The 12,809-nt window shown below is 40.1% G+C and overlaps 1 protein-coding gene across 1 annotated transcript in view; it reads left to right on the top strand.

Annotated features, from left to right (window-relative positions):
• Positions 1-5,647, top strand: part of TBL1X (transducin beta like 1X-linked) — a 134,298-nt gene extending 128,651 nt beyond the window's left edge. Inside the window, 4 exon segments of the mRNA XM_008635884.2 lie at positions 1,893-2,022; positions 3,164-3,329; positions 4,065-4,166; positions 5,254-5,647. Coding sequence (XP_008634106.1) covers positions 1,893-2,022; positions 3,164-3,329; positions 4,065-4,166; positions 5,254-5,280 — 425 coding nt within the window. The 3' untranslated portion in view covers positions 5,281-5,647.
• The last annotated feature ends 7,162 nt before the right edge of the window (positions 5,648-12,809 follow it).

The raw sequence follows: 12,809 nt of genomic DNA on the forward strand, positions 1-12,809 counted from the left end.
CCTGCTGTTCAAAAAGTAAGGACAAAAAATTATGTCTCTTTTTCAGTCTTTTCCAGAATGATAGTACTGTATCTCTTCAAACTCTGCATGAGCAGTAGTTTCCATTTTGTCCCATATTTCCTAAACCAAATCTGAAAGATTGAACACAGGGAAGCAAACCCTGGGGAAATTGAGGCATCCTATCCAAATAAGTGTTACATGACTGATATGCCACTGTCACAGAAAAGTCATCATTTACATATAGATAATATAGAACTTCAGCAGCCCAAAAGCCTTTCTCATTTTACTTTTCCAGCCACATCAAATCAAGGCTATGTCTGTGTAGCAGTAGCTGTATGTTGTTACAGCAAAGCAGTCCTGCTGGATTGTTGGTTTATGCTGGTTCCTCGAAGAAAGTAAATATCCCAGGAAATACTTGGTTTTGTGGATAGAATTGTACCAGTAATAATTTCCTAGCACTGTGATTGTGTTAATTAAGATTCAGATCTCTTTGCACTGCTGATTGACACAGCTGAAGCGTGGGACATTTCTAGCATGACACTGAGACAGCAGCGGAATTTGCAGATAGGAGTTAAGTGAATGTCACACGTTATGAATATTTCCTCTTCATAGACTGACTTCTGCTCTGACTCTGCCACATACCCACTGCGCTTTTCATCATTCTGGATTCCAGATGTGTTCTTGCAGACTAGTGACAGAGCTGGAAATTTACAGAAAACAGGGCCAAAAGGGAGCACCTTGTCTGTCACACTGCCACAAAGCAGTATTGCGTAACTATTCTTGCTCTGCTTAAACATCCTGACCCAGTGGTAGCACATCTTTTTGGTGCCCAGTTGCAGGCTGTGTTTTAAAAACCACCATGGCTCAGTTCAAATTCCTGACCACTGAATTTGGCACAAGGGATTGGTTTGCTATCCCTGGCCTCATGTGTTTATAAAAACCTTCAGTGATGGAGACTTCAAGTGCTCCAAATTAAGGCAATTATTCTTCTTCCTTTTCCTTTATAAATCATTCCTCTCCAACTTCTTTTTCTTCTCTATTTTTGGAATTCATGATCTTTTCCTGTAACTTCTTGGAACATGCTGCCTGTCAGCCATAGAACATGGCTGAGCTTTGTGTAGCATTTCCAAAAGCAGTCTCAGGTACACTGATGGGAATTCAGCATAAGAGCACATCATTCCTCTCATGGTGCAGACTTACAACAACTGAGTTAAATCGTTACTACATTTTTGGTATCTCTCTGAAACTGACTGACTAAATTTGAGTTCTTTTCCCTGCTGTGAATTCCTTCATCTTATTTTCTCAGTTAGCTGAAGAAAAGGGGTACTAAATTACCTGTCATCTATATTGTGCCTATTCTTCATCTCACACTGAAGTATTTGGTCATGTAACACTGCAGAAACAGCTGACTGTCTTCCACCTTCTGTACTGTTAAAAACATGAGGAAGACAAATGGAGTTCAGGAGGAAATGGAAAATTTTACTAGCATAAGAGAAAATTGCTGTGTTCTAAGTAGCCCTGAGAAGGCCAAGGCTGTAATTTTCTTCTCATTCTTTAAAATGACTGCTGTTGCAATGTGTGAATAAAATTCAAGTTAAACTTCTTCAAATAGATTAACTTACACTTCTGTATGAAAATAGTTACTGGCTCTGGGAGGTACAGAAATTCTTTAGTTCTTATCTATTGAATAAATGCTATTAAATATGTAACTTTTTCCCCTATTGGAGTTATTTTAATATATGTGCCAAATTGCTGCATTAATAAATTATGTGTATTCAGGTGAGTCGAGATCTCAAATAAACAAATGGTAAGAATAACACAGAACTGAAATAACGCAGCTGAGAAGAGATTAATAATGTTGCCGTTTTCCCCCTTCATTATTTCTCTGACTTAGATTTGGAGTATGAAGCAAGATACCTGTGTACATGATCTTCAGGCTCACAGCAAAGAGATTTATACTATCAAATGGAGCCCTACAGGACCAGGCACCAGCAACCCAAACTCCAACATCATGTTAGCAAGGTAAAAAATACACCTCTTTTTCTTGCCTGCCAAGAAGAAGGATCATCTTTCTGACATGTAACCCTACTATCACTTTGCCATCAGTCTTCCTGCAGACAATTCCACTAAAAAGTATCTGTGTATGTAACTCAGGGGGATGGATACAAAGGGAAAGGATTCATATTTGAAAAAGGAAAGGGAAAAAAGAAAGAAAATTGAATCATGTGATATTTAACTTTTCAGCTGCTTTGACAAAATGGTTTTAAATTTGGCATTGCACTTTCACATCCAGCATCAGGGTGTTAGGAGTGAAAATCCTGAGGCTGGTGGCACCCCTTCAGGCAGTAATGGTTTCTAACTGGGGTCGTGCAACTCACCTGGGCAGATACAGATGATTTTTGTAGCCTTCTTAGCTAACAGAGAAAAGTTTGGATAGTCTTTAAAATTCCACTTGAAAATCTGTGCAAAATTCTTCTTTGAGCTTAGGAAATATATTTACTTGTAGAGTTTCAGTTGATGGTAGTACTGTGAGATTATCTGATCAGCTCATGGGGTGTGCAGTTTGGGGAGGAGTTGTACTGAAACTGGTTTATTTTACTCCTTAGTCTGGGAGTGGACATGGAAGAACTCCACTTTCTTGGAGTTATTCTTTTAATATTTTTTTAATGCAAATTATTTCCTTTGCCTTTCTCTAAGCCCACAGTTTGGGATTTAAATGGAATGCAGCAAAAAGCATCACTGAAACAAAGTGAAAAGAATCAGTTCTAGAGAATTACAAAATGCTAATTCATTAAACAATGTGAATCCACCATGAATAAGCTCTCTCTGAAACCATTTATCCTGTTAATGACAGTATTTACTTGACCTTCCTGAATAACCAGAGGTAGAATCTCAAAAGGGCTTGGCCTTCTTAGGGCTACATTCAGCACATCCAGATAGGCCCTAAGGGTCTTCATACAAGAATTCAGTTCTACAGCTGTAGTTCTTAAGATAAAAAACATAAGGGCTGTGGTATATATTAGCTTTTCTGTTTGAAACATTATGTGTTGCTTAGCCAAGGGAAAAAAATCCTGTGGTATTCTCTTATAAAATTTACAGTATCACACTGCAAATTGATTAACACCCAAATTACAACATTCTTGTGTTTGAATGCTTCTTGCAGTGCTTCGTTTGATTCCACTGTTCGGCTGTGGGACGTTGACCGAGGAGTCTGCATCCATACATTAACAAAGCATCAAGAACCTGTCTACAGTGTAGCTTTTAGTCCTGATGGAAAATATCTAGCCAGTGGGTCCTTTGACAAATGTGTCCATATATGGAATACTCAGGTACTGTTTTGCCTCATGTGAAGCACATCTGGTTTAAATGACACATTAATAGCAAAAGCTTAAGTGGAAAATGTATGTACCTAGGTCATGCATGACCTGCCTGCCAGGGTGAACCTGATTGTATTGGCTGGCACAAATCCATGGCAGGTGAGTCACTCAGGTGCAGTGAGGTGACCGCCCAGAACAGTTCTGCTCGGTCTGCTTTGTATGCTAAAACACGTACCGTGCATGAAAATAGGTACATTGCTTTGGGTCATCAGCTTTTAAAGCAAAGGTGTGGATTGATTCTTCTAAGTTAGGGATACTTTTATTTAGTTACAAAGTGAGTTCAGCTGTGAGTCTGATGCTCCTGGCTTAGACTTTGTGAAGAGGAGATACAGGGGACTGGTGATACTCTGGAGAAAAGTGGAACATCATAGTGCCACAGATGTAGTTCTGGATACTGATGCCTCCTGAATTAGCAGTAAACTTTAAAGAGGAGCACATCAGCCTGATTCCCCAGGCCTTTACTGTTACAAAGTTGACAAAAACAGATGTCTTGAGCGTCCTATTGTTTCTGGAGGAGCCTGTTACTCTTCATTACCAAAGACCTGTTTCCTAACCAGTTTCCATCACTGTATGGAGATGGCCATAGCTGGGTGACCTGAATAGCTCCCCCTTTTAATGTAGTGCCACATGACAGAAAAAGAAGGGGAACTTCTGTATCCAACGTCTGCGTGCTGTTTTGCTTTGTAGAGCGGAACTCTAGTACATAGCTACAGAGGCACCGGGGGCATCTTTGAAGTCTGCTGGAATGCTAGAGGAGACAAAGTGGGAGCAAGCGCATCAGATGGATCGGTAAGGATCATCAAACACTGCAAAGGTTGGGTGGAGATTTCTTTTCAGGGGAGCATCAACAAAAAACAGGATGCTGTATTTGCCTCTTGGGGACAGAGCCAAAGGCAGAGGCAGCTCAAGACATAAATAAGTAGCTCTGTGTAGTGTCTTAAAAACGCTCCTGCTTTGAAAGGTTTTGAATACTAGGAGGTGGTATTCCTGTTGGAAATGAAGAATGCTTGTGGAACAGGTGAATACTGCTGAAGATGAGAATGACTTTTAAATACATATTTGACAAGAACAACAGTGGTGGTGTTTCTATCATTATCTGTCAATTTTTAATGAAGATCAGATCATAGCAGTCAACTCTGTAACAAAGTTATCCTGGGGCTGAGTTTGATTCCACAGAAGAATATTCCTATTCCCTTAAATAGGGATAGCTAAAGGAGGAATTTTTCAGCATGATGCCCAAAGATTTTGTCATGTGGTAAGGGAGAAATACTGCTGTGGAGATACTGATTATTCCTTACTATTTTTTTGCTGTTAATGTTACTTCTAAAAAAATTCAATTGCAGCATGATCATCTTGTGAAGGACACACACGGCTGGCTGACATAACTACTTTGGAGCAGTATTTTTCAACTCTCAACAAAGAGAACACCTGTGACATGATTCAGTTGTTTGAGCTTAGTTGTGCCATCTCAGATGGTGCCATGCCTGGCTGGCAACAGCTGCTTCAAATGGGCACATGTCCACTGTCATGCCTGCCAAGCCTGCATCTGTTTTGGATATATTTCAGAAGTGGAAGTGGATGTGATATTCAGGCAACTGAATAGATCCCATAATCTTATGGGATGTACCACCAAAATGTTTGTTTGTAAACCAATGAAAGCCCAGCTAAATGTTAAATCTATGGGTTTCACTTGGGCTTTCTCCCATTTCAGTTTGTTCCTTTACTTGTGTGCCTGTAAACCAGTACTTGAGACAGGCTGATTTGAAGCTGGGGAGTGTAACATCCAGCTGGCTGGCCCCCTGTGCACAAGGTGTATGAATGGGATTTCCACACCACCTTCACAAACTGTTCTTAACGCGGGGTCTTCTCTCTGCAGGTTTGTGTTCTAGATCTGCGGAAGTAAAAGTGAAACGTTTTAGAAGAAATTTCAAATGGACCAGCAGTGAATGTGTGGGGAGAAGCACTCTTCAAAACTATTCTTAACAGCTCCAGAACTGTACAAACTTGAACGAAGTTAGAGTGTACCATGAAACCAACTCTCCCTGGCCACAGGTGACTTGTATTTTGTCCGTAACCTTCATCAAGGAGTAAAAACGCAGTCACTTCAGAGGGGGAGGGAATGGTTTCCACCTGGAACATTCAGCCTTGGAAGCATGAAGCCACCAGCTAGGCATTGCACTGTTTGGTTTGCATCTGAGAACTTACTCTGATGGCTGGGGAAAAAAAAGCTGTGCCAAAAAAAAATTAATAAAAAGGAAAAAAAAAAAAAAGGAAAAAAAAAAAAAAAAGGAAAAAAAAAAAAAAAAGGAAAAAAAAAAAAAAAAGGAAAAAAAAAAAAAAAAGGAAAAAAAAAAAAAAAAGGAAAAAAAAAAAAAAAAGGAAAAAAAAAAAAAAAAGGAAAAAAAAAAAAAAAAGGAAAAAAAAAGAAAAATGCTGTGATAAACCAAAAGGGAAAAAAATCCTCCTCCATGCGGTGTTGTATTTTTTCCTTCCAATTTGGACACTACAGTTGCTCTCCCAAAGGACGTTCAAAGACCAGTTTGTACTGATGAAATGCTCAACTTTGTAATCACAACACTTTCTATTTTCTAGACTACTTTTTTTGTTCAGTGGTTTTTCTATCAGCTGGAATATTACAGCCTGGAGGATCCCAGGCTTAGGGTGAAACTTTTGTTTTGCTTTTATTTCTCCCTTCCACTCCCAACTTTTCCTTCCTTTTTTTTCTCCTCTTTCTTTTTGCCCCCTTTTTTTTTCCCTCTTTTCCCTGTATGCCCATAGTAGATGCAGCCAGGTGGACATGACAATGAAAATTTTTGACAGACTGCTTCTCCTCTCTTCTACATCTTCCTTTTTGTTTCTTTCTCTCACTTTAAAAGAAAAAAAAATCCTCCATGCTTCAGATCTTAGCGTCTCAAGGGCACTTTCAGCAAATTGTGTAATAAGTGCTTTATATAAGAATGCAGTGCTGGGGAAGATTTTTACAGGAGAAAGATGACTTTTAACAGAAAGAACCCAGTGTATTTTTGGAAAAAAAATATTTTTTATGTTAAACAGTTTTAAAAGCCTAAAATGGCCACAAAATAGACCAGTTGTGTAATTCAAGCAAAAAGAATGACACAGAGTCCAGGGAACATGAAAGGCACAGTATCCTTTTTCTCTCCTCTCTCAGAAAGTGCTGTAAGAAAAAATGGTGTTTGATACAAAAAATACCAGTCCTTTACTAAGGTCCTTTTCCAGCAGCCAGCTATTTACATAGTCTCATTTCTTTTTTTTTTGGCTGTTTGATGATGTAAACTTATTCAAAGAGATTCAGAAGCCTGAGACTATGAATATAGCATTCATTTTCTCTAGTCCATATTTTTGTTTGTTTTCAGTAACCAGGAGAAAATGCTTGTGTATCTGCTTTCCTCTAAAGATAATTCAGATTTTGACAGAACATGGGTTTGGCCACCTGTGGCCTTGCTGAGCAGTGCTGTCTTCCACTATTCATTATTCCAGTAAGTCACTGGGGTTTTACCACTGACTTAATGAGACCAGTTGAACTGAAATATGTTGACTGCCACTGTCACTGTTGAAGAATGGACTCTTGCCAAGCTCCTGTCCATCCATGGACCACACACACCAAGAAGGCGGCTGTGCCATTGCGGCGGGTGGTGCTGCTGTCACCCTCAGCCATGCATGTGCTGCATCCTGCAAGGAAAGCTCTGGGTCTGCACTTGGAGGCTCACTGTCTGCCCACACAGATTTAGCCTCGAGGGTGTCCTCAGTGTGGTGCTTAGGAGCCAACCTTGAATTCATTAGGTGATGACATCATAAAGGATATATAAGTTCTATCTCAACATGTAAACCACTATAAAGTTGCAGGGGGTGAAATGATCAGAATGACCATGGAGAGTTGCCAAGCACCACCTATCCACTTTGGACAAGATTTCCTTACTGCAACCCTGACACCTGCACAGATGCCAACTGAAGACTGCATTACTCTAATTAAGGAAATGGTGAATGCAAAGAAGGACATATAGGCAGAGTTTACTGGAAGTGCTGTAAACTATAAGGCAGCCTTGGGGTGGTGTCAGACATTACTTAGATCCTCAGAACTGGCCAGGTCACACAGGTGTCTTCTCTAGCCCACAGCCTAGGCTAGGATCTGTAGGAGAGAGAAAACAGGCCACAGACCTCTTAACAGATCTAGAACCTTCCTGCCCAAAGTCTCTGTAACATGGCATCTTACCCTTGGTTTGACCACAGCTGCTGAAGGTTTGATTTGATCTGAGCAAATCCAGAGCCCTCAGGCTGAACTGGTGGTGTGAGACCTGCTGAGCCCCAAGGCATCATCATGGAATCTGAAGACTATCTTTTATTGGGAGTTTTCTTCTCGTTATGCTTGCATCTGTAGGGGATCTTAGTCCTGCCAGTGAAACTAGCCACTGCCAGCTTCAGCTGCATTTCTTAAAGATATACCTTTGGAAAGGAGAAAAGAATGGAAAGAAGTAATTGCTAAAAGTATTACTCAGTCCTGAGGTGAAAACAGTTATGTGGGATTTTGGTTATTAGTGATAGTTAGGCTTGTTTGTAACTTATCTCAAATAATTGAATGCCAGGCAATATCAAGGATTATTTTTGGTGTTAGATGCTTTTATGCATTGGTTTTAGTTTTCTGCACGAAGAGCATGGCTGTAGATCACCATGTGGCAGTTTTGCACTCTTTTATAGATAACCACATGTACCTGCCAATTTAAAGTCACTACTTTTTAAAAGAAGAGAGGACTTGCTCAACGAGAGTCTTGAATACAAAGGCGTAATGTGGTTTTATAAAGCACGGTTTGGACAATAATTTGATTGCAGTCACTGCATGTAAACAGTTAAATTCCTACGCTGCTTTTTGGTGGCATTTCTGAGAATAACAAGCAGAAGTTGCTGGTCTGTGGGAGAGCAGCACTGATGGGGCTCTGGCCTTGCCTCTGTCCCTTGAGTGACACCTGAATAGGCCAGACCTCAGGATTTGAAGAGATTAATTTGCTCAATGCTGCATGACTGGCTGGCTCCACAGCCTGTGTTTCATAGTTGTTCCCAGGATAGCTACTGTAGATAACAGGGCAGTGTCCGTGACGCCTGTTCCTTTTCCTTTTTTTTCCATTTTTTTAATTTGTCAGAACAGCACTTTCTCTCTGCTTTCCTACATGGAGGTAAGAAGCCAAGAGAAACAACATTTGAATATCAGTTGGTTTGCAAAGCTCATGTGTGAGAGAGGCTGCTGCTCCAGAAAATTTTTTATATGGACCACCTGAGTTAAAAGCAATGCATGTGAGTAGCTAAGAAAATTCACTTTTCTTCCCCTCCACAGCTAAAATGAGAGCTATTAAGGAAGACAGAAGGTGTAGTTGCAAAGGTTAATCTTAGCCTTAGGATGTGGTTTCTTCGGGACATGGACAGTGGGGGGAGAGGCTTTTCGAGGCTGTAGTTCAAGGTGGATGTCTCAGCCTAGATCTGCAGCACTGTGCTCCTGGGAACTTTCCCTCCCCTCCAGCAGCAGCGCATTCCCGAGCTGGCAGAGCCTCTCCACGACTCCCCTGCAGCAGAACTGCACGAAGCAACAGCCCAGGGGACTTCCTAAGATTTCTTCTTAGAATTTTGTTTATAGTTCTTTGTAACAGAAGAGAAATGGAAAAACCTAAGTGACCAAACAGGATTGAGAAACGACCCAGAGACTTGCTGGATTTTTATTATTGCTGGCTGTCTGGAACTGGCCTGGAAGTGAAAAAAACCCAGTTTCTGAAAAACCACTATACTCTGTGGGTTAGAAGGATACTGAATCTTTTATGTAGAAAACACTGGGTCCCTTATGGGGCAATAAAGGGCCTGACTTACAGGGTTATACACACATTAACCCCATGCTACATCTTAGAAATTTCCTTTTAATTTGTTTAAAAAAAAAAAGAAAAAAATAGCTAATTTTAGAGCCAAGTGAAGTGCACTTTGTCAAATGTAAGGGTCTGCTTTGTTTTTGGGTTTCTTTTTCTTTTTCCCTTTTTAATTTTTCCTCCTTTTTTTTTCCTCTTACTGCCTTTTTAAAAGATGTGGTTCTTTGTCAATTGCAGAAATGTTCTTTCAGCCACTCACTGAAATTCTGAATTCTGGCTTCTGCAGTTTTTATTGTCTGTGTCAGACTTGCAGCCAGACTTGGTTCTCATTTAAGCATTTCCCAGGTTCTGTTGAAACAACATCAACCCTTATTTTGTTTCTCCCCCACCCACACTTTCTTCAAATTCACCTTGTGTATTGTAGCTCATTTGTTTTAAGGAGAGAATCAACAGATCATATTCAGTGTCTTGAATAAATTGCTATATTTTGATATTAGAGAATTCTGTGCGTGTTGTTCCTTATTCTTTCCTGGCTGTTTTGCATCCTGCGCATGAGTTGGGGTTGAGTGACTAAAGTTGTGATGTGGTGGCACTGGCCTGTGGGTATTTAAAGACCTTGACCATGGGTTCGTAGGATTTCGCAATATACAGGGCATGGAGGCTTTAGCCTCTAATTTTCTTAACTTTATTACAGATTACCACACACACCACACAACTCACCATTAGCAAGTACACCTATAAGAAAGCAAATATATATATATATATATATATATAGCTATTACAAAGTAGTATCTGCAGCAATGATACAGCAACAATAAATTTATAGCAGCAATCAGTTGTACCAGCACCCAATAGTAGTAGCAATTAATGGATAGTTACGTGTGTGTGCATATATATATATATATGTTACAGGTTACAACTAAGTTGTTAGTACTGAAGCAAACTTGGCAGTAATATAACAGCAGACACATTTAGGACAGGTTAATTACATGTACAGATTAGACACCAAGCTTTTTAGCTCTCAGAAGGGGCCCAGCCAGCCCAGAGATAGGAGGGTAAGACAGTCCCAGACTTGGGCTCCGTGAGGGAACAGTAGAACAACAGGTTGTATCTTTCAGATACAATCCATGTCACAGAGTCTGGAGTCACCAAGGCTTCCCCAACAATAGTCCAGGGTCTTACAGACCTGTGTAGGAAAGGGGCGAGGATGTGCAGTGCCGGAAGAGAAAGAGAAGCTGATTTGGATAGAAAGTAATTTCTCTGTTGTAGATACATAAGAGGGTACAGGACACCACCACTTCAAGCAGCCAATGGATGCAGTTACTTCCTATTTTTCACCTGGGACATCCAACAGATTATGATTTCTATCCTATTTTGGGACTTGTCCTGCTCTTGCAGTTGAAACAGCCAGTGGAAGTTATCAATACATTCTTTCTCAGGATGTTATCCCCGTTTTCCAGACTATTTTTTGAGCTTTTCAGATGATGTTACTATTACAGTTCCTTGGGCTTGCACTTTCTAAGGGTATCTCAGCATGTCCCTGGTACCCAGATGCACTTCAGAGATGCTGGCTGTTCTTCTCAAGAATGCTTCTGGTCCCCAGGCTCACAGCTCCCAGGCTGGCTGGCAATTTCTCTCTCAGAATTTTGGCAGACTTCTCCTGTTTGAGTACTTTGTCCCTTTTAACCAGGTCACCTTTATGGCTGCTCACATCACATGCTTACTGTTTGATTTTATTTCCTGCCATGCTGTATTTATTGTAAATTTATACAGCTGGTAAGGAACCAATTTGTGTAAGATTGGGTTGAAGTACTTTTTAAAAAGTCTCCTTCAAAAAAATTTCCTGAAAAGGAAGTTTCTCCGTATAAAATAAATTGGACTCTAGTTCTGATCAAGGTGAATTGTTAATTTTTCTTTAAGCTAGCCAGGCTGAAATTCAGCCTTGCTTGAGCAGTTGGAAGCTTCTGAAGAATTTCAGAATATTCCACTCCTGTGAAGTTGTCACAGTCGTCCCCTCTGTCAGGAGCTCCCATGGGCTCCTCTCTCTGCTTAGGTCTCAAGACACTGACCTCAAAGGATACAAGGGGAGGGGATTGCTTAGCTTTAACAGGCTGAATGTTGTGTAGATTTTGGTTGGGTTTTATTCCACAAAGTGGTTTCCATGGTACTTGGGGAGATTCAACATGAAATGGGGTTTTTGCTTTGTGACCATGTAAGAGGCTGAACCATTGACCTGAACTAAGGCTGATGGTCCAAAGCCTTCAAAAGGAATTAGTGCTCCGAACAAACACAGTCCTGTGTCACTTCATGTAGTTCTGAGGTTTTTGAGGACCCAGAGCATTAAGCTAAGATTAATATGTAACATTTGGAAAGACAGAGAGGCTAGAAAAACTGGTGGGCTGATGATGAGCATCTCACATCATCATATATTCAAAAAAGAGAATGCAGTGCACTTTCATGACACTTGTGTCAGTTCATGTTCTGACATTTGCACAGCATTAATGTCTTCATAACAACTTCTCAAAATAAAGAATGTGAGAGCTAAGGAGACAGCCACAGTGGGGCTGGAGCAGTATAGCACTACTTCATGAGTAGTGCTATATAAAAGCTCTCACTTTACTTTCTTCTTAAATAAATGCTACGTGATGGTCCTATTTTTAGTCCTGTTATTTTCAGGCATGTTTTCAGACAACGTATGACTGTCAAACTAAAATTGTAGTTTAGTTTTCCTGCATTTTTCCTATATATATTTACTTAGCCTGAAAATTACATGACAACTAACACTGGAAGCATTGAGCAGTCCTAAACACTTGCTTCTCTCTTCTGTCAGTGTGCAATACAATTAAGGGTACTCTTAGAGCTATTCTGGGAAGATCTAGTTATTGCAGCACCTCATTCAAAACTACTCCTTTCCCTGCCTTCATTCTGTGTATCATTTCCGGCCAAGGGTGAGATCAGCACTGACCATTAAGAAGCCATGCAATTTCATATCGAAGCTCTGTGGTATAAAAAGTAATTTTTAAAGCTTTGAAGTCTTTCAAGCGAAGAAATTACTCACTTGGCAAGGAATTTATCATCATTGCTGAGTCCTTTCCCAATAGGAAGGAAGATCTTTGTTTCCTTAGAGATAGGTTTTTTTCCATTTCCTTTTGAATATATTCACAAAACCAAAAGAATACAAAACCTAATAGCTGCAGGAAAGCAGCTATATCCTCTTTTATGGCTGCAAGGTCTAACATCTTTTACCTTCAAGGAAGAAGCCTTGGCTTCACCACATAATTCATTAGTCATTATTTCAATACAAGAGATCAAAAAAAGATTCTGTTCATCACTTTCCTAATTCTTCCTATTAAACAGTGGGACAAAGTTGACATCCTTGTCCTTCTCTAGAGTAATTCATCACAGCCAAATGCACAGCAGACAAAAATGGAAAAGCACTGCCATTCTGCTGTTCCAAAACTGAGAATTACCTCTCTAGGCTTCTGAAAATCCATGGTGTCAAGTAAGCATTGCATTCCTACAAGTTGTGTTGCAGTTCCTGAAAATTTCTGAATATTTTCTTGAAGGGAAA

This window comes from Corvus brachyrhynchos, unplaced genomic scaffold (assembly GCF_000691975.1).
Source record: "Corvus brachyrhynchos isolate BGI_N302 unplaced genomic scaffold, ASM69197v1 scaffold83, whole genome shotgun sequence".
NCBI lineage: Eukaryota > Metazoa > Chordata > Aves > Passeriformes > Corvidae > Corvus > Corvus brachyrhynchos.